The sequence below is a fragment of the Lutra lutra genome, chromosome X (genome assembly GCF_902655055.1).
Source record: "Lutra lutra chromosome X, mLutLut1.2, whole genome shotgun sequence".
NCBI lineage: Eukaryota > Metazoa > Chordata > Mammalia > Carnivora > Mustelidae > Lutra > Lutra lutra.
Window position 1 is genome coordinate 56,659,944 of NC_062296.1, and position 18,921 is coordinate 56,678,864.

At 52.2% G+C, this 18,921-nt stretch overlaps 2 protein-coding genes across 6 annotated transcripts in view; one reads left to right on the forward strand and one right to left on the reverse strand.

Annotated features, from left to right (window-relative positions):
* Positions 1-15,974, reverse strand: PPP1R3F (protein phosphatase 1 regulatory subunit 3F). 2 transcript variants are annotated; one of them, XM_047715627.1, is made up of 4 exons: positions 14,924-15,974; positions 5,390-5,445; positions 5,086-5,165; positions 1-2,607 (listed from the first exon to the last, which is right to left on the reverse strand). In XM_047715627.1, the coding sequence occupies exons 1-4, from the start codon at positions 15,928-15,930 to the stop codon at positions 1,312-1,314; spliced, it is 2,439 nt and encodes an 812-aa protein (XP_047571583.1). In that variant the 5' UTR covers positions 15,931-15,974; the 3' UTR covers positions 1-1,311. The 2 variants fall into 2 exon arrangements, with proteins under 2 accessions (XP_047571583.1, XP_047571582.1); XM_047715626.1 differs by having other exon boundaries at positions 3-2,607; positions 5,086-5,168.
* Positions 15,454-18,921, forward strand: part of FOXP3 (forkhead box P3) — a 19,422-nt gene continuing 15,954 nt past the window's right edge. For all 4 annotated transcript variants that reach the window (XM_047715629.1, XM_047715631.1, XM_047715630.1 and 1 more), the window contains exon 1: positions 15,454-15,591. The gene's annotated coding sequence lies outside the window, so the exon portion shown is untranslated. The remainder of the gene's footprint in view (positions 15,592-18,921) is intronic.

Sequence of the window (18,921 nt, forward strand, 5' to 3'; positions counted from 1 at the left end):
TGGTGTACCAGAAACCAAGTAAATAGAGATTTCAAGGTGGGGGAGATGACCAGCTGTGTCAAATGTTGCCAATAGGTCAAGGAAGATGAAATCTGGGATGTGGCTGTTGATGGACCAATCAAATATCATCAGGGATTTTTTGCTGAAGTGGCTGGGCAAACAATCTGATTGGGGCTGTTTCAGAAAAGCAGGGGAGCCCTGGAGAAGAATGAAAGAAAGTTGGTGTAAAGTTTTGTTGCGAAGGCAAGTAAATAAATATATGGTGTTTTGTTGTGCTAATGCAGAGATTTTTATTTGCATGCAGTAAATATATCTATCCTTTCTTTCAAAGCTTCTGGGTTTCCTGTTTTGAGTTATAAAGGCAAAGTCTGTGGACAGCAACTCTGGTATGAATTCTTCACAGCACATTAACTCCTCTGTCCCTTCTGAGACCTTCCCAACCTTGGAGACAGAAGGGTCTCCTTCCTGGTGTCAAAGGCTTCTTTTTTTTTCCCCAGGAACCTCAAAACCTTGTGGCTTATTCGCAGCCAGTATTCCCACATCTACAGCTGACCACATCCACCGCCGCAGCCATGTGTTCGACACCAAACCCTCACATGGCAATCATTCTTCCTCCCTCCCTGGCAGAATATAGAAAAGACCAAAGGACCCGCCCCTCCAAAGACCACCAGACCACACAGGGCAGGACCATAAGGTGAAGTGACACTTACTGAAGCTGTGGCAGCAGACATGGCCGTGTCCCATGGCCAACTCCCCACCCGCCCCTCCCATAGAACAGGACCACCCCACACACTCAGGCCCACACGGGAGAACACTGTACAGCAAGACACATCATTTCTCATAGAGCTCTATTGTGGCATATAATAATAGGTACTCTATATAAATTAAATTAAAAATAAAGCTCCAGCAGGTTGCACAGGTTGGCTGTTAATAAATATATCTCTGGGTAATTGTGCCCCAAGACCAGCTCACGACCACTCGCCCTCGTCCAGAGAATTATACAAAAATAAATACAGGCTTGGGGGGGGGGGAGGAAGGGAGGACATGCCCAGTTCCTCTCTGAAAGTTATCTCACACCGTCCACCGTGCCCTGTTCCCCTCCACAGGCATCACCACAGGGAGCCCTGTGCCAACAAGTCCTCAAGGACGGGAAGGTCTCTCTCCAGTTGGGCATTCTCAGAAGCAAAAGACCCCTCACTATACAGGCCACACATCCTATCTGAACCCCCTGGGTGCAGTGCAGGGACGGCCTCTCTCCACACCCCAGAGAGGGGGGAAGTCTGTTACTGCTGCACCCCACACAAGTAGCCTCTACGAGAACCAGGCCAGAGAGAGGCACAGCGCAAGCACCAGGAGGGACATACCACTGTTCAGAGCCACAGGGACCACCACCAACCCAGCCAGGACCCCCAGAGTCTGGGTCAAGGGCCCCCACAGCTGGGGAGGCAATACACACACACTTTCTGCAGGGACTGCTAAGGTGGGAGACTTCTTTGGGGGCTCCAGGCTTGGGCCTGCACCCTCTTCATCCTGGGGGCTCACATGGGGCCTGGCCAGGCTAGAAGGACAGACTTCAGCCCCCGAGGGACTGAGGAGGGTCAAACTTTGCCCCCGTAGGACTGGAGCAGCTGGCTCCTTACCAGATCTAGGAACCAAGCTGTCTGCCCACTCAGTGGTAAACTCCATCCGGCCTTCTTTCTCCCCTGGGGGCCCGGTCACCCCAGCCATCACCCTATTTATGCGCAGAGAGTCGGTGTCCTTGCCCATCCCGTTTTCTGGAGCCCCAGTGAACTGACCCTCTGCACCCAGAACCACGGGGCTGTCACAGCCCGAGCCCTCTGCCCACGGGAGCCACACATCTCCCATAGTGGCTACCACAGGATGGACCCCTGAGAGGATTTCTGGAGGTGATTCCTTGGGGGTGTCCCCTTCTGGGCTGGAGGGTACAATGGAGAGTCCCTCTTCGCCCTCCCCCTCCTCATCAGGATCCTCAGTGTCCTTGATAAGCTCCACACCACGCCCCAGCCGGGCATAGTGCAGGGTGATCTCCTCAGCCAGGGCACTGTTCAGGGCCCGCTCGGGGCCAGGCCACTTCAAGATCAGGTCGCGGTCCGTGAGTATGCCCAGGGGATGGCTGGGGGATACTCCCCCATCTGTGGGGCCCTCCCCGCCACCTCCCACCCCACCTGCAGCCACAGCGGCCCGCAGGCGGCTCAGGTGGGACAGGTAGAGCTGCTCCAGCTCCTGGTCAATGGTGTCCTCACCAAGCAGCTCCTCCAACCCACCCACAACCTCCAGACCCCCAGGGGGTTCATCCATTAAGGCCCCCACCATGGAATCCTTTCGGCCCCCTCCATTCTCTTGCGATACTTCCCACGTGGCCTCCACCTGTTGCTGGCTGGGTTCCAGAAGAGGCCCGGCTGCCCCCTCACTTGCATCGGGCCCCGAGGCCTGGTCCCTGGGGGAGCCACCCAGGCCACAGAGAGAGGAAGAGGGGAGAATCCTGATGGCCCGTGCCTGGGGGACCTCTGTGAAAGCCACAGGCGGATTGCTTCTGGGGACGTCACCTTCCTCTGGGGGTTTGCCAGTCACTGTAACTTCAGAAACCTAGAGCCATTGGGAGGGGGGTAGGGCAGGAGGGGAGAGAAAGGAAGAGGAATGAAGTAGAGGAGGGGATGGGACAGGCAGAGACAGTGAGACTGGTGACAGCCCACACCCAGCCCCACCTGTGTTTCCAGGTACACCCTCCTTAAAGAGCCCTCTCTAATGCTCCAAATGCCAAAGCCTATGTCATCTTTATTAACATAACCAAATCAGATGGAGTAAAAGGGGACTTCCTGCAGATCATTAAGCTAAGGAAGGCAGTGGGCCCCAACATTTGGTGAATGGCTCTCCGTAAGTACTGTTGGCTGACCTCTAAAACAGATCCAGAATATCCACATGAATTCAGGTATTTTCTCTTTCAAAAACATTTATTTTGACAAGGCCTAGAAACAATGGCCTATCTAGTAGGAGGAAAGCACACGGAGCACCCAGATTCTAGTTTCTAAATACCATTCTCCCCTAAAAGGAACCAGAGCTTTCTAACTAAATGGCTGTGGGTAGGGTAATTACAAAATGAGTCTCGGACACACTGTCATTCAAGAATCTGAAGAAGTGGTCAAAGAATGATGGGACTGTGTTCAAAAGGACTCTGGAACCAACGTAAACAAGTTCCTACTGACTGGAGAGAGTTCAATTTAAACATCAAAATGGGTGGAAACTTATCAAATATGCTTAAAATTCACGAGTTAGTAATAATACACCAAAACCAAAAATCCTTTAGTTGGTCACCTTTGGAGAAGTTCAATTCTTCTGAAAACTGGTAAATAAAAGGGAAAAAATTAAGCATTTATACAGCTTTCTCAATACAAATTATATACCCTCAAGGCAGCCAAACAGTTGATATGAGAACGTTTTTCCTTGGAAAAGAATTCCAGTTACTAAATGAAATGGGAATAAGAGAATTAAATAGAATCAATTCTAGTTAAATTAGTTTCATAATAAAAGATGGTATTTAATAAATCAATTTAAAGTGGATTAATTGGATTTAATAGATCACATTAATTAAGTGGAATTAACATATTGATTTAAAAAAGAGTGAGAAATGTGTTTCCATACAATCAGCCAAAACCAGCCTGTGGGAAACTCTACAGGACAAACAAGGTTTCTTCAACAAACAAACAAACTGCCAGAAAAGTGAGGGAGATTTTAAAATCTAAAAAAGACCCATCCACCAAATGTAATGTGTTGACCTGGTTTGGATCCTATAACATCTATGAGATAAGGAAATTTGAACACTGATCAAATATTTGATGATACTAAGGACTAACTGTTGATCTCCTGAGGCATGATGCTGCATTGTGTGTTTTTTTTTTTAAAGAGTACTTAATTTTCTGAGATACAAACTGAAATATTTGTGGATGAGATAATGTCTGGATTTCTTCCCAAAATAATTCCATAGGCAATTGCGGGATGGGGCAGAGAGGGTATGGAAAAAGTAGGAATGGACATGTGCTGAAATTTGTTGAAGCTAGGTGACAGGAATATGTGAGTTCATTATACTAGTCTCTTTCCTTCTATATATGTTTGAAAACCTTTGTACTAAAACACACACATACACACATTCTTTCTCTCTCTCTCTTTCTTTCTAACATACGTCTCCAGAATCTCTATCTCCCCTGTCATCTCTGGCATCAATTGCCCGGACCACTGCAGTTGCCTCCCCGTACGGTCCCCCTGCTTCTGTCCTCATTCCTACAGCCTACTGTCCTCACAGCAGCCAAAGGGAGCCTGTTAAATCCTAAGTCAGATCATGGCCTTCCTCCGCTCACAACCTTTCCGTGGCTCCACTGTCTCTCAGAGTAAAAGCCCGAGTTCTCTCCAAGGCCCACGAGATGCTATGTGATCTGTCTGACCTCACCTCCTGCTGGCTCCCCAACTCCCCCCGCCACCGCCACTCACTGTTCCTTGCTGTTCCTCACACATTAGTCATGGCCCCGCCTGGGGGGCTTTGCAGCTGCCTGGGATGTTCTTCCCCTAGTTACTCATATGGCTCACTCTCACCTTCTCCAATCTTTGCTCAAATCTCACTTTCCATGAAGGCCTCGCCTGCTCTAAACTCACAAACCTTCCCCCCACCCCCGTATGCATGCGCATGTGCACGCACACATGTATGACACACACACTCCCCATCCCTTTATTTTTTTCCTTAGCACTCATCATCACCTAAAACAGCATATATTTTAACTATTCTTTTGTTTTGTCATGTCTCACTCCACCAAAATGTAAATAAGTCCCACGGAGACCTCTTTTTTGGTCGCTCCCAGCTTCCCAGTGCCCAGGATTGCTTGGCACAGGGCAAGCACTTGATAAATGTTTGCTAACATAACAAAAGCTCAGGTGAATCCCGGCTGTCCACCCTCCGCCCTCAGGTTCTGCTTTGGGGGGCCTCCCTCTGACCTAGGGTAGACCTGGAGCAAGTTGGCCCCCACCACCCAGTCTCCCACTGGGCTGTCCATCCAGAGGCTGCCAGGGCCTGCTTACCTGAAGCGTCATCTGAGGCCATGGGCGGAGAGGGGTGGGGGCCACCAGGGGACCCACTGACTCCTGGACATTAGGGCGCTCTGCTGGAGAGAAGAGAAGGGGTAGTGTCAGGGTGAGGCTGGTGTCCAGGCAGGCCAGCTTTAGTTAAGAAAGGCTACTCTTTGGGCTACTTGGCTTTTTGTCTCTGAGGCTATCTGGGACAGTTGAAGGCAGAGGGGACCTCCTAATTCATACAGAGAAAACAGGGAGAAAGAAAGGAATAGTGCGCAGAAGCTGAAACCCCCACGGCCTGCCAATTGCTTACCCACAGCAGGGGTGCTGTCCTCTGAGCTCCTCATCCTCAGCTCTTCCTCAGCGGGCCTGTCAGGGGCAAAGGGGAGAATGCATGGATCTGATGTCCCTGAGAGGCCAGTTCTGCCACCCACCGGCCCCTTCCAAGCCTCCGTGGCAGCCCACTCCCAAGGGACAGTGGCCGTCTTCCCTTCTGCCACCTCTTTTTACCCAACCCTTATTGGAAAAGTCCTACAGACACATTGGGGAAATGCTGTGAAACACAGAAAAGCATAGAGAAGGGGGAAAAGTCACACATCAGCTTAGAGGCAACCACTAGGACCATGAAGGACAAGTTCATTCCAGATATTCTACAAAATCAACTTAACTTCCGCAGACAATATTTCACAGCTGGCTTTGTCCGTGCAATGTCCGTGCAACCATATGAAGCATCACTATATGTTCTTGTCAACACCTGAGGTGGCCGTTTACCCTCACAGTGGCTCACCGTGACATCTGTAACCCACTCCCATCCTCCTGAGCGGCTCGTTTGTTGCCTTCATTCGGCTCTCACGAAGCAGACTCCAGCAGACACTACTGGGCGTGGTTTATATGAGCATTTTGGATCATTTCCTTAGGGTATATTCCTAGCAGTAGAGGAACCCGCTTTCTCCAAGAAAGGCCAGGTGAGGACTGTGGGACTCAGAAAAGCAGCAAAGAGGAGGAAGGAAGCAACTGGAGGACAGGAAGGAAGCCAGCAGAAAAAGGAAGTAGCCCAGGGTCACAAAGACCTGGGTCCCTCCACCAACATGCCCCCCGTCACCCAATCAACCTGGCCAACCCCCTAACCTTTCAGAGCCTCGCCCTCCTCACCTTAAAACGGAGCACAGGACAGTCAGGATATACACACCAAGCACAGGGCAGTCAAGGCCATCGAGCCAGACACCAGGGTCTGGCACGGAGCAGGGGGCTGAATCGACCGTGGGTATTCATTAAGGTTGGTCCTCCTCCACAACGCAAGTCAGGCCCCGCCGTCTAAGTGGCATAAGGCAAGTGTATTTCACCCAGTCTCTCCCAGGGGTGGGGTCACAGGGATCATGGAGAAATCGCTGTTCTCATTCTCAGAAATGAGTACCAAATGTTTACAGATTAAGGCAAATGAGAGGGAAGCATTAACAAAACATGAGCAGAGGCGGAGAGGAGCTGAGGCAATTGCTCAGACCTTCTCATTCCTAAAAGGTATTATGATGACATTGACATTTCTGCAGATGGTTGCAACTTTTTGAAAAACATAATTAATTGCCTCTCAGAAACCGGGGATCACTAGCTGACCTGAATAGAATACCTTCTATGATGTTCGGCACTGTTCTGGGTGCTTTCACATCTATTAACGCAGCCTCACAATAATCCTGTGAGGTAGGTACTTTTAATCCTGTGAAGTGGGTGGTAGTATTATCCACATCTCACAGATAATGACGTGGAAGCTGAGGAAACGGCTCGAGGTCAGGCAGCAAGGACCAAAACCTAAGCCTTCTGGCTCCCATGTCTAAATCCAGGCTCTTGATCAACAAACTGCTGCTTCCTGGACAGGGGGCGGGGGGGAAACTGGGGTCTTACCCCAATGCCATCTCCCATCCTTTCCAGAAGTAGGTAGAGGGGGGCAGCAATAACAGACAAGATCTCTCCCTCTTCATTCATTCAGGGTTTTCTTTGGACCTGCCTTTTGCCCATATATTCATTCCCAGTTTCCCTGCCTTCGTGGGACATGTGGCTAGGTGACCACCAGACACGGAAGTCGCAGCAAGGTCCCTCAGGGAGGAAATTTGAATCAGGTACATGGATCTAGAGTCTGGAAGCTCCAGAAGGGACTATCTGTCTTTCTCTATGGATTAGGGCTCGTGCATCCCACCAAAGGTATTTGAATCTGAATATTACCAGGCCCGGGAGTGAGTGACTCCAGAATCCTGGCCACCGACTCCCAAGCATCACAGAGAAGAAAGGGGGATTTGGAACAAACCAGCCTGGTCTTGCGCCAGTCCCCCCAGTAAGTTTAAAATCTAGGTCTTTGGACCTGTGGCCCAACACAATTTCTTAAGACTTCTTTTGCTGGCACAGTCCTTCGTTAGAGGAAAAAGTTACCTTTCTAGGATCTTCTACAGCAAGCTTCTTCAAGAAGACCCACAAACATAAGGGTAGCCCTCCCTCCCAGGGGCAGGACTAGGCAAGCTGTCCCCTGCCATTTGGCCCAGTGCTGACATGTACAACCAGGCTCTGAAATACCACTCCAGAGTCCTAGATGTATTTGGGAGAGAAAAGGTGGGGTGGGGAGGGACACAGGATGCAGCCAACCAGAAGGAAAAGAATTCCACAGTTCAGCTTTAGGAAGGAGAGGAAAAACAAATACAAAACAAATCCCTCAGCCCCCAGAGCATCTCTTCTGCAGCAGAGGAGCGTGAGAAGAGGGGGAGCTTCCAAAAATCAGGTCAAGCAATTCAGCCGATCCCAAGATCCACAAAGTCAGCAGAAGTACACAGGGCTCTCCATATCTCTGAAGTCAGAGAGATGAAAGCAGGAGGCACAAGCATTTATCGTTCATCTCCTCCAACGTGGGCCCTTTTCATTGATACACCAAGTCATTTGAAAACCTTCACATCTATCCTTCAAAGCAACACCCTTCCCTTTTTACAAATGCGGAAACTGAGGCTCAAGGAACCGTGTCTCTACACCCACTAACTACACACCACACTGATAACAATCCAAAGAAGGCTCCATTTTGAAGACTGTTCGAAACTGTGGGCTGAAAAAAAAAAAAAACCTAGATATCCTTGAACTGTCTTTCACAGTAAACATTCAGGGGCAGCTATGACTTTAATCAAAAGGAGGATAGTAAGAGAAATGGAGTACAAGTGTATACTGACTCACTGATCAGTAACAGAGAAGAGGGATTCTTAGAAAAACTGGGAGGGAGGAGATTAAGAACAAAACTGTACCTCCAAGGTGCTTGCTAATTTTCGAGAAGGAAACCTGCTCTTTTGGCACCAGCCCCACAAATGCCACGTGCTATCTCCTCCAGGGCAAAATGCAGTAGTGGGCCAGGGGCAGGCCCGGGAACCTGGGCCCACACCCAGGATGCATCCTTGGGGTGTTCTCAAAAACTAGTTAAGACAGTGCAGCCTAAAAGGGACCACACCAGTCTCCTAGGTGTGAAATTCCTCCTGCCATCAGGAAATTCAACGACCGCTGACCTCAGACGACATGCGGGGAGACCGGAAGGTGAGATTTCAGAAAGAGGTGCCGTCAGCCCCAGCCTGGGCCAGCCGAGACAGAACAAAAAAGTTAATCACCAGAGTGCAAGCGGGGGAGGGCTGACAACCCCCAATGGGCGAGAACAAAGCAGACTCTCAGAGCAGTCACAGCACTGCAGCCGCCACCCCGAGTCCTCTGGGAGTACCCCCGATGCTGTTTTCAAAGAACTTGGCAAGCCCAAAGTGGGTCATGTGCTGAAACCCAAAGGGAAACTCAGCAGACCCCAGCTCCCATGCAGTCAACTCGAAGATAATGCTGACTCCCCAGGAGGTCAGGTGGCTTCAGAAACCTGCCCCGCGATACTTGGAATCCCAGAATTCTGGTTACCCCCCGCCCAGCCATCTGCTTTCTGACAAGAACAGGGTTTGAAGCAGCTGTGAAAGCCACCACATTCTGGGGGGGGGGGGCACTGCTCTGCCTTCCCCAGCTACGGTCTGTGTCAGTGTCAACTCTGGGACTCACAGCCCCTCCGGTGGGCTGGGAGGGAAGAGAGCAGTTTATCGTGGCCACGAGCTTCTTTCATGGCAGGGACGTCATTCATTTGGCGGTGACCCACAGTAAGAAATACATTTGACATCATAAGCCAGCACCCCCCATACATGTGTAAATATACAGTTATAGAAAACTGAAAAACAGATGTTCTTTGAGTGAAACAGCACTTACCTTTACTACGTGTTGTGATGCACACTATTTCCTATGCTACTTCTTTTTCTTTAATATTGGTTGGGATCCAGGAAACTGATTTCACAGTTCAATGAAGGGTTAGAACAGGTAACTTTGAATAATCTCAGCTCTGCCACCTACCAGCTGTGTGACCTGGAGCAAGTCACTTAACCTCTCGATGCCTCACTTTCCTCCTCCGTAAGGAAGGTATAATGGTAATGGCCACCCCAGAGGGCTGTGGGGTAGACTGAGAAAATAGTGGAACATCGCCTATAAAGTGCTAACAAACAGCGATCCCCTCCAAATTCCCACTGAGGGAAATTGAGGCTCCGAAAAGGACAGCAACTTGCCTGACAATGCCCCACTGGTCAGACGCACCACCCAGCCTGGTATAGCCTTTAGGAACTGTGGAACTAGAGGAGGACCACCCTGGCCCAGAGCCCAGCTCCACCACTTCCACAGTGTGTGGCCTCAGTCCACATCCTTAACCATGATGCCCTACCAATTGTCGGTGGAGTACAAAAGGATGGCTTTCTCACTCAATCCTGACTTTCTGGACAACTAAGATGGCCCTTGGCCTGTCCTGTTTCAACTTTGTTTGTTCTGGTTTCCCCTAAGGCTGCCGACTCAGAGAGCAAGTTGTGTCCCCAACCAGTCAGCAACAGGTGACCTAAAAATCACCGAGGCCTTACCGTGCATCAGCCCAGTGACAGACCCTGGAGACACAAGGGGGAGCACACCCAACTAGCAAGCTGACAATTTCGTGTGGAGGAAGACATTTAAAAAAATAACTCACACTCATTCTTTCAACAAACATTTATTGAGCACCTGTTAAGTGCCAGGCACCATGGCAGGCCCTGCAGAAATACAGAGGTGAACAAAAAGCAGACCATGTCCCTACCCCTCACGGAGCTTACAGTCTAAGAGGGCAGAGAGGGTCATCCAATAATCCCCTAATGAAGGTCTAACTACAAACTGAGGTCCGTGCCTTCAGGAAAGGAAGAATGCCCTGGAACAAAGGGCCCTGGCCCAGACTCCAGGGTCAGGATGGGCTTAGGATGCTTAGAAGGAAGATAAGCAAGGGAGGGGTCAGGGAGAGGCCGCTCAGGAACACTGCTGGGGAGGTGACGAATTCGATCTCGAACATGGGACCCATCTTTGGGACACCAGCCAAGTGAGAGACATGGAGCCTGGCTATGTGAGCTGAAGGCAAGAGCAAGGAGAAGTGCCAGGGGGTTAAGAGGAAAAGCAGCAGAGCGTGGTCCCAAGGAAAGGGAGAGACCGTGTGTTAAGTAGGAATGCTCAGCAACTTCAAGAAGAAAACCAAAACCACCTCTGGAATCTGGTAGATGTGGGGGGCTGAAGCAAATGGAGAAGGAGAGTGTCAGCAACTCTTCAGAGAGGGGTCAGCACTGAAGAGGAAGGGGTGGTTAGGTGCTGGTCGGGAGCAGCAGGGACAGAGGGGAGGTCAAAGGACAGGTTTTTCAGACAGTAGAGATGCTAACATGTATAAAGGCCAAAAGAGAGGATCAGCGAGGGGAGCCAACAAAGCTGCCAGGAGAGAAAGGGTCAAGTTCTGGAGCAGGTGGCAGAAAATGGAACTTGCAGAGCACAAATGGGGAGACTGGCCTGAGGCAGTAAAAGGGGCCCCTCCTCCCCTGTAACACAAGGGAGGGAACTTAGTTTGCACGCTGGGGGGCTGTGAGCTATGGGGAGTTCCATCCTTTCAGCTTCTTTTTGTTTTTTTTATTTTGAAGCAGGAAGTAAAGTCTGAAGGTAAAGAACATTTGAAAAGAGTCACAGCAAGGGGGAGACAAGAGTGGATCAGAAAAATAGAATAGGACTGCCAGGCGGGGTGGGAAATGATCTTAAAGTTGTGGCAACACACACCTGTTCTGCTACATGACATTTTCAGGCAGGGCTCGGCTGATCCACACTATGAAAACATCAGGGCCATGCTAAGAAAACATCAGGATGTTGGGACGGACAAGCTTTCCAGGGGAAGCACTCTTAGAACTGAGGGATCAAAACGAGGAGACTGCAAGGAGTACAGGATCAACATTCCTGGTGATGGAAAACAGCATGGGCAAAGGCCCTGAGGCAGTAAGGGGCAAGGCACCTTGTTAAGACCACAGTGACAGGAGCTCAGAAGGCAGAGGATGGTGGGATGTGAGACTAGCAGCTGTGGAGGACAGACTGGGGGACAGGGCAGGGGGATGCTGGAAGGCCATGCTGAGGCTTTCTTGGTCTTTCTAAGAGGAACAGGACACCTCCTAAGGGTGTTAAGCCAAGGCAGACCAGGAGGGTTCCTCCCGACACCAGCCCTAGGACTCTGGACTCTGGGAGCCTCAGTTTGCTCATCCAGGAAAGAGGGATAAAAACAGTCTCTCTCAAGGGGAATACTGAAAGGATTAGATGAGGACTTTGCACGCGAACCCTCAGCAAAATGCCCAGCACAGAGTAGGGTCTCTGCCAAGCGTCACACACCAAGCCCTCCATCCCTGCCTCTCCCACCCAGTTCCACCACAAAACCCTCGACAGCTTAGTGCCAGTCTGCGTCTTTTTCCCTGTTTGAACCTAGCACCGTGCCCAGCACATAGTAGGCCCTCAACAAATGCTTGTTGATGGATCATCTCGAAGCCTAAGTGTTATCAAAAGCCTGGTCCCATAGACTTCCCCTGTGCCCCCACCTGACGTGGCCATGCCCAGTTTGGGGCGGGGGTGGGGGGGGCGGCGGCTGCGGCCAGCACTTCTGAACAAGGCCCTCTACCACAGGGCTCCCACACGTTCAGCCTATCCCCTGCGACCAGCTACCGGTTCCCAAGAGGGCTGGGTCGCAGGGGCAGCTGTTCTTCAACAGTGCTCCAAGTCCCGGGCAGCACGCAGCTTTTAAAACAATAATAAGTTGAAATGTACTCGCCAAGAAAGCCACCGACCTACAAAGAAAATCTTACCGCTGATCTTGCAATGAGCACCAACCTCCCCTTTGCAAGAGCTGAGATCAAAAGATAAAGAAGCTATCAAAAAGCCATCTGCCCACTTAAAATAATATCACAAGTCATGTTAGGAACCACAGACCCGGGGCCAGATACCAAAACAATTGTCTGAACGAGCTGCTTCAATTTCTCCTTAAAACCACCCATGTATTTTAAAAGAAAAACACCCTCTCCACCCACCTTGGCCCTGCGAGCTTTTGATTTCTCTGGTTCTCTTCCTTTAACACTCTAAAATGACCAAACTCTGGCTACCCAAACTGTCGCATCTTACAGACAGACAGGGCTCCCATGCAGCCACCTGGGAAGACAACTTGGGAAAAGTGACAGAAATGAAAGCGCTTCTGGGAACCAGGACCACTCCAAACCTTGATCTGGGTGATGGCTGCGCGAGCATATGTATGTAAAAATCCACTGAGCCCTATACTTAAGATCACTACACTTTGTAAAGGGATACCTCCAAAAAGCAAAGAGACAGAAAAGAGCGAGAAAGAGAGAGAAAAGGAAAGCAAACCCTGCTGGGAACACCAGAAATGAGATGCAGAATTCTTCCCAAACCCTGTCAGAACTTCCAGAGTAGTTAAAAAAAAAAAAGTCCCCAGCATGTCCTCCCTGGCATTGTCACTCCCTGAGCTACCTCAGTATCCCCCCTTTATCAAATGCACATAACCAGAGCGCCTGTACCACAGAGCACACACAGCAGGACTCAGGAGAGAACAGACTTGAAGCTCTCAGCACACAGCTCAATAAATGCTGACCACTATTCTCTTCCACAGCTACCACCATCCTTCAGTGCCTTGCCCATGTTTGCTGTGCTCAATCCAAAGTGACTGTCATTCCCCTTTAGCAGATGAGAAGACTGAGGCTTACAGATGAAGAAACTGAGGCAAGGCCACACAGTAGGTGATGGGCAGAGCCGAGTTTGGGAGGGGTATCCAAGGAACTGTATGTGTGATTCCCTAAACATAAACACTAGCTAACACTTTCTGGCACTGCTATGAGCCAGATTTGGTTCTGAGTGCTTTTACTCGTCTCCTCTGAAGTAGGTGTTGTAATTATCTGTTTTACAGGTGAGGGTACTGAGGCATGGTGCGGTTAAATGAGTTAGCCAAGGTCACAAAGCCAACAGACGGCAAGGCTGCAATTTGAACCAAGGCACTCTGATGTCAGAATACATTCTCTTAACACTGTAAGGGAAGGCATGCTGCCTGGCCCCCTTACACTAAGTCTCAGGTTACTGTGGGGCTCACAGGTCTGTAAGTGGGTACTTGCCTGCCTGCTCACACACCCGGGCACGCCTGCCCACCAGCCCCAAGCTAGACCTTTCTGAATCACTCACTCACAGCCTAAGGCCTTGCCAGGACCACAAACATCTTGCTGCAGCCTGAGGCTTCTGATCAAGCATATACAAGGTCCAGAACGCATTTTCCCATTCCCATTTCCAGTCCTTCCCAGAGGCAGGGAAATGTGTGCATTTCCCACACACGCACAAAGACTCTACTTCTCCCAGACTAGACTTACGTGACCCCGTCCCCCAAAAGAATCAGGCCTAGCTGCTACCTTCAAAGAGCTCCTAGCTTGACTGAGAAAATCTAGTCTCCTATGATGCCTTCTGGGGTTAAGTGGCTCCTTCTCCCAGGCTCCGAATGGTCACAGGCAAAAACAAAGGACAAGAGCTTCAAGTCCAGGCCCATCTGGTTCTGCCTCTGCCAGAGCCACTGCTTCCCTGTGAGAGCAGAGACTCAGTCCCTCAATCCTGCAGGAGACCTCGCACTGGACTAGAACATAACAGTAAAGAGATGCACAGGCTTCAAGGTCAGCCATGGTGGAATTGGAAAAGCCAGGCGCCATCACTTCCTCAACCAGTTTCTCCCTCTGGAATCCCAGTTTGCTGCTCTGTCAAATGGGGATCAGATCCCCTGTCCCCCACTGGTAAAGCCCTTGGTCTACCCTACTAGATCACTGAAGTTCTGTCCACTGCAGCACACAGCTCATCATTCACACCAAGCTCATTCTCACCTTAGGACCTCTGTCCTCAGCTCCCTCTGCTCCCATACCTGTGCATAACCACTCCTCCTCTATCATTCAGGACTCAGTTTAAATGGCACCTCCTCAGAAAAGTCCTCCTTGTTCCCTTTTCTACAAACTCTCCCCACCCCACCCCCATACCTGCACATGACTCTTCTGATCATCCAGGACTCACCTCCTTAAAGGCCTTCCCTGAACATTCTAAAGCATCTATTCCCTCCAAACTATCGCCTTACCCTATTTCACTTTACTCTCAGCAACTAATCTTATCCCTCTGTATCTTATCTGCTTGTTTCTTTTTTCTTTCAAACCATCTCCCAGAGGAGCCTACATGATCCTTGAGGGTAGGGAAGATGTCTGTCTCCTTCAGAGTTTTACCGGGGAATTCAATAAATGAATGAAACCCCAGTAATTAAAACAGAGCCTAGCACATGTTTGGCCTCCGTTACTCTAACTGACTGAATGCGCCCTCCTCCCTGTCCTGGAGAGCAGGCCTGAGGGGGTTCCAGGGTCGGGATGCTTGTCCTCCATCCTAGACACAGCCCTGCGTTGGCGGAGGTGGCGCTGGCAGACATTACCTGCGCCTCACCGGCTTCATGCAGCTCTTCAGCTGCCTGGCCTCAGCCTCCACGGGACCCTGGCACTCGGGCTGTGGCTCCAGCTGCTGCAGCTGCTGCTGCTGGGGCAGCCCTTCAGCATCAGTGGGTGTGGGAGCGGGTGCGATCCGGAGCAGGACTGTGTAGTTGCGGCCTTGGTTGTTGGCCCAGAAAGTGCCCTCGGGGGTCTCATAGCGCACCACGAAGTCCAGGCGCGCCCCATCGCCCGCGCCCTCAGCAAAGGGCAGCTGGAAGGCAAAGCGGTCAGTGCGGCCGCCGTCGTCGGGCGAGGAGGCGGACGCCTGGCCAAGGCCCAAGCCCAGGCCCAGGCCGGGATCCAGGATGGGATCTCCTGCTCCTGGTCCTCCCGCTCCTGCCCCAGGCGGGCTGCGCGGGACGTAGCGCGCTGGGTGGTCGCAGAAGGAAGCCCAGCCGTCGTGTGAGGCCCGCACGTGCACCGCTTTCTCGAAGGAGCGGTTCAGCACGCGTACCAACCCGCGCAGCACCGGCGGGCGCCCCCCAGGCACCCACACCCCGGCACCCCCGGGGACCGCTCCGGGAGGCGGCAGCAGCGCCTCCAGCTCCACCATGACGCGCCCCAAGCGCTCCAGACGACCCGGCGCGGGCGGCAGCGAAAATGTGGGCACCAGGTAAAACCCCCCGCCAGCGGGGACGGGGCACAGCGGCGAGGGCGCAGGGCAAGCCTCCTCTTCCTCCTCCCCTTCATCCCCATCCTCGCCATCGTCGTCCTCGTCAGCCCCGCCGCCGTCGCCATCTTGCCCGGCCGCCGCCGCCATCTTGCCCGCCCCGGGCCCGCCCCACGGCCGGTAGCGGCGCAGCTGCGCCAGCGGCAGCCCCAGGGCCTCGTCGGCGAACAGCACTCTCCGCGGGGCCACCGCCGCCTCAACAGAAGTGCGGGGCTCGCCCGCGGCCGGCGAGGGGGGCGCGGGATGCCGCAGCGGGGGCTCCACAGGGGCAGGACGCGCCATATCGGCGGCGGCGGCGGCACCGACGGCACCGGTGGCGGGACCGGCGGGGGCAGGGCCTGAAGGGGCGGGCAGCCAATGGGAAGGCCAACGCGGGGGGGTACGGCTCACGGGGGGTGTAGGCGGTGAGAGGAAGACAGGTAGAGCAGAAAGCCAATAGGGAGCCGAGCCTGGATGACGTAGCGGGGAAGCGAGTGCAGGAGAAGCACGCAGCCAATGGGGATGCCCGAGAGTGGGCGGTGCAGGAGGCGGGATGATCAGGGAATCAATGGGGAGGCCTAAATGGGGGTGGTGCGGGGTCCGGGATGGAAGGAGCAGAAGTAGGACTGCTAGTGGGGGAGTGTGAGCTGGAACGGCATATGTGCAGCGGGGAAAATGGAATGACTACAGGCGATGGGGGCAGCGGGGAGCGAACGGAGCGGCCAGAAAAGCAGGAGATCCCTTGGTTGCGTAGGCGCCGGGACGCGAAGACAGAGGCCGCGATTAGCCAATGGAGAGCCACGCGCCGGTGGCGTAGAGGAGATGACGAAAAGATAATGGCGACAGCGGGCCAGTGGGGGAGTCGTGTGAGCTTGCACTCTGCCTTCAAGAGGCGGTGCTAGGGCTGAATTAACGAATACGAAGACTAGAAAGAGACCCAAGGGGCGGTGTAAGAACAGCCTCGGAGGCGGGACTGGAGGGGCAGGGCCAATGGGAGTGGACGGTGAAGGCTGGAGCCGGAGGAGAGATGGTTGATAGCCAATGAGGGACCCAGAATGAAGGCAGTTGAGACCTCAAAAGGCAGTGCTAGCACGAAATGAACCAATATGCAAAGGCTGCAAAGTCTAGCGGACTGGAAGGACACGGAGGAGGATCGGCCGAGAGCAAAGCCAACCGGGGTGTTGGAGGTTGTGTGAAGGATGAACAGCCAATAAAGAGGCCAGAGGAGGGGGTCTGGGCTGTGCGGTGGTTGGGCCGGAGATCCACAGAATGCACGCAGCTATTGGGAAGAGTATGCCTCTTGTGGTTGGACTCACCATCTCCTTAGCCCTTCGTGACTTCTCATTGCCCCAGAGCTGTGAATGCCTAGAGTCCCTGAAGACCTAGACTGCACCCTAGTGTGAGGTCTAAGAAAGCAAAACGGACTCTCCTGTCACAGTTACTGGGTCTTCCCTGCCCACCTCGGATCCTTTGCTTGAGCAATGCCACTAGGCAAGAATATTCTTGGTTGTCACCCTCAGCATTCTCCGGGACTTGTCACCATTGTTGAAAAATGGCCAAATGAAAAATTGACCTCTTCTGGAAAATGAGCTTTTTCTGACTTCAGCTCAGCCTGACTGTATGCCGCCAGGAGTTGGCTGAACACATTGGCAGATGTCTAATGTAATCACAAACCAAAGTCCTACCTTTCTTGCCCCACTGGCACTCCACATCCCAAAGTGGCCCCACTTCCCTCTTTCTGTCCCCCATCTCTGCTCCTGCTGTTTCCTCTGCCACAAGCGCTGCTCTGGCTTCCTCATTCACTCTCCTTTGAGGTCCTGCCTCCTGTGGGAACTGAGTTGTAGCTTTGGTCCACTGAGTATGACCCTTCATAAATTCCCCCTCCCTCCTGGGAGGGTTTTCTGAACACCAACTGTATGCAAGGTGCTGACATGCGACATCCTGAGGAGAGAGGAGGTCCCCCCCACCCCGTAACCTCCCCCTTCTCAGGTCTCAGTGTCCAGGGTGGGGTCACGGATCAGGAAGGAATATGTTCACTTGCAAGCAACAGAGGAAAAAAAAAACACAAAAGAGTAGGGCTTAAACAAGATAGACTTGGAGGGGTTTTTTTTCTTACTTCTAGTTAGGGCATTATCTGTGTCCTGGTCTGGCCCCAAGACTCTCATCCTTCAGCAAATTCTGTGTGCTCTCCATTCAAAATGTTTCATGAATCCAGCCTCTCCTCCCCACTCCACTGCCAATGCCTTCATCAGTCACTGGATTACTGCAGTATCTTCCTTGTGTCTGATGACCCTGCTTCCATCTTCACTCCTATAGTCTGTTCTATACTCAGCAGTCAGAGGGATCCTGTTAAATCCTAAGGCAGTTCATGTCGCCTCCTTACTCACAACCCTCCTGTGGCCTCCTCCTCACTCAGAGCAAAAGCCAAAGTCCTTACAGTGGGCTACAAGGTACTGTAGGGTCTAACCCCCATAACTCCTTTCTGACCTCACCTTCTCCCCCTCTTCCTTTTGCTCACACCACTGTAACCACACCGACCACCTTCGTAGACCTCGAGCAAATCACACCCACCCACTCAGGGCCTTTGAGCTGGCTGTTCCCTCTGGAACCACTCAGGTATCTCCGTGGCTCCATCCCCCGAGTCTGCCCAAGCCTCCTGCCCCCATTCTCTGGGGACTTTCATGGACCTGTCTGTGTACTCCTGTGTACTCTCCCCCAGAAGCCTTCCACACAAGAGGATATAGTCCAGTACGGAGAGGAGGTGGTGACCTCTGCCCCTCTCTGTCCACCTGACCCCCCAGCTCTTACTCTGCAAGGGTCCCAGCTCTCAGCAGCAGCAGCAGCAGCATCACCTCACCCCGAGCCCCACTCAAGTGGCCTCCTGGGCCCTGGGCCCCTGGGGCACCAGCCTAACTCAGTCATCCCTCTACTTCTCTGGCCACTCCTCTCCTGGAGCCGATGACAGTAAGGGAGAGATGGTCTAGGGAGGATATACCTCTGACCTTATAAAAGAAAACCAGTCCCCTCTCTCAAGAGGGGACAGGTCCTGGAGCAAGAAATGAGGCCTCCACCTCGAGAATTGGCCTAGTTTATGGTTACACAGGAAGTATAAGTAACGTTCAGATCCAAGTCCAGGCAGAGCAAGGGGTCATTGGGCCTGGAAACATCCCTAAAGGCAGCTCCCCAAAATGCCTTCCTGACCAACAAGCGCTGCACACCCTCTTGCTCCCAACCACATACCATACCTGTTAAGCCTGTGCAAGCCTCCAGCCTGAGGACCTCATCCCACTTTGG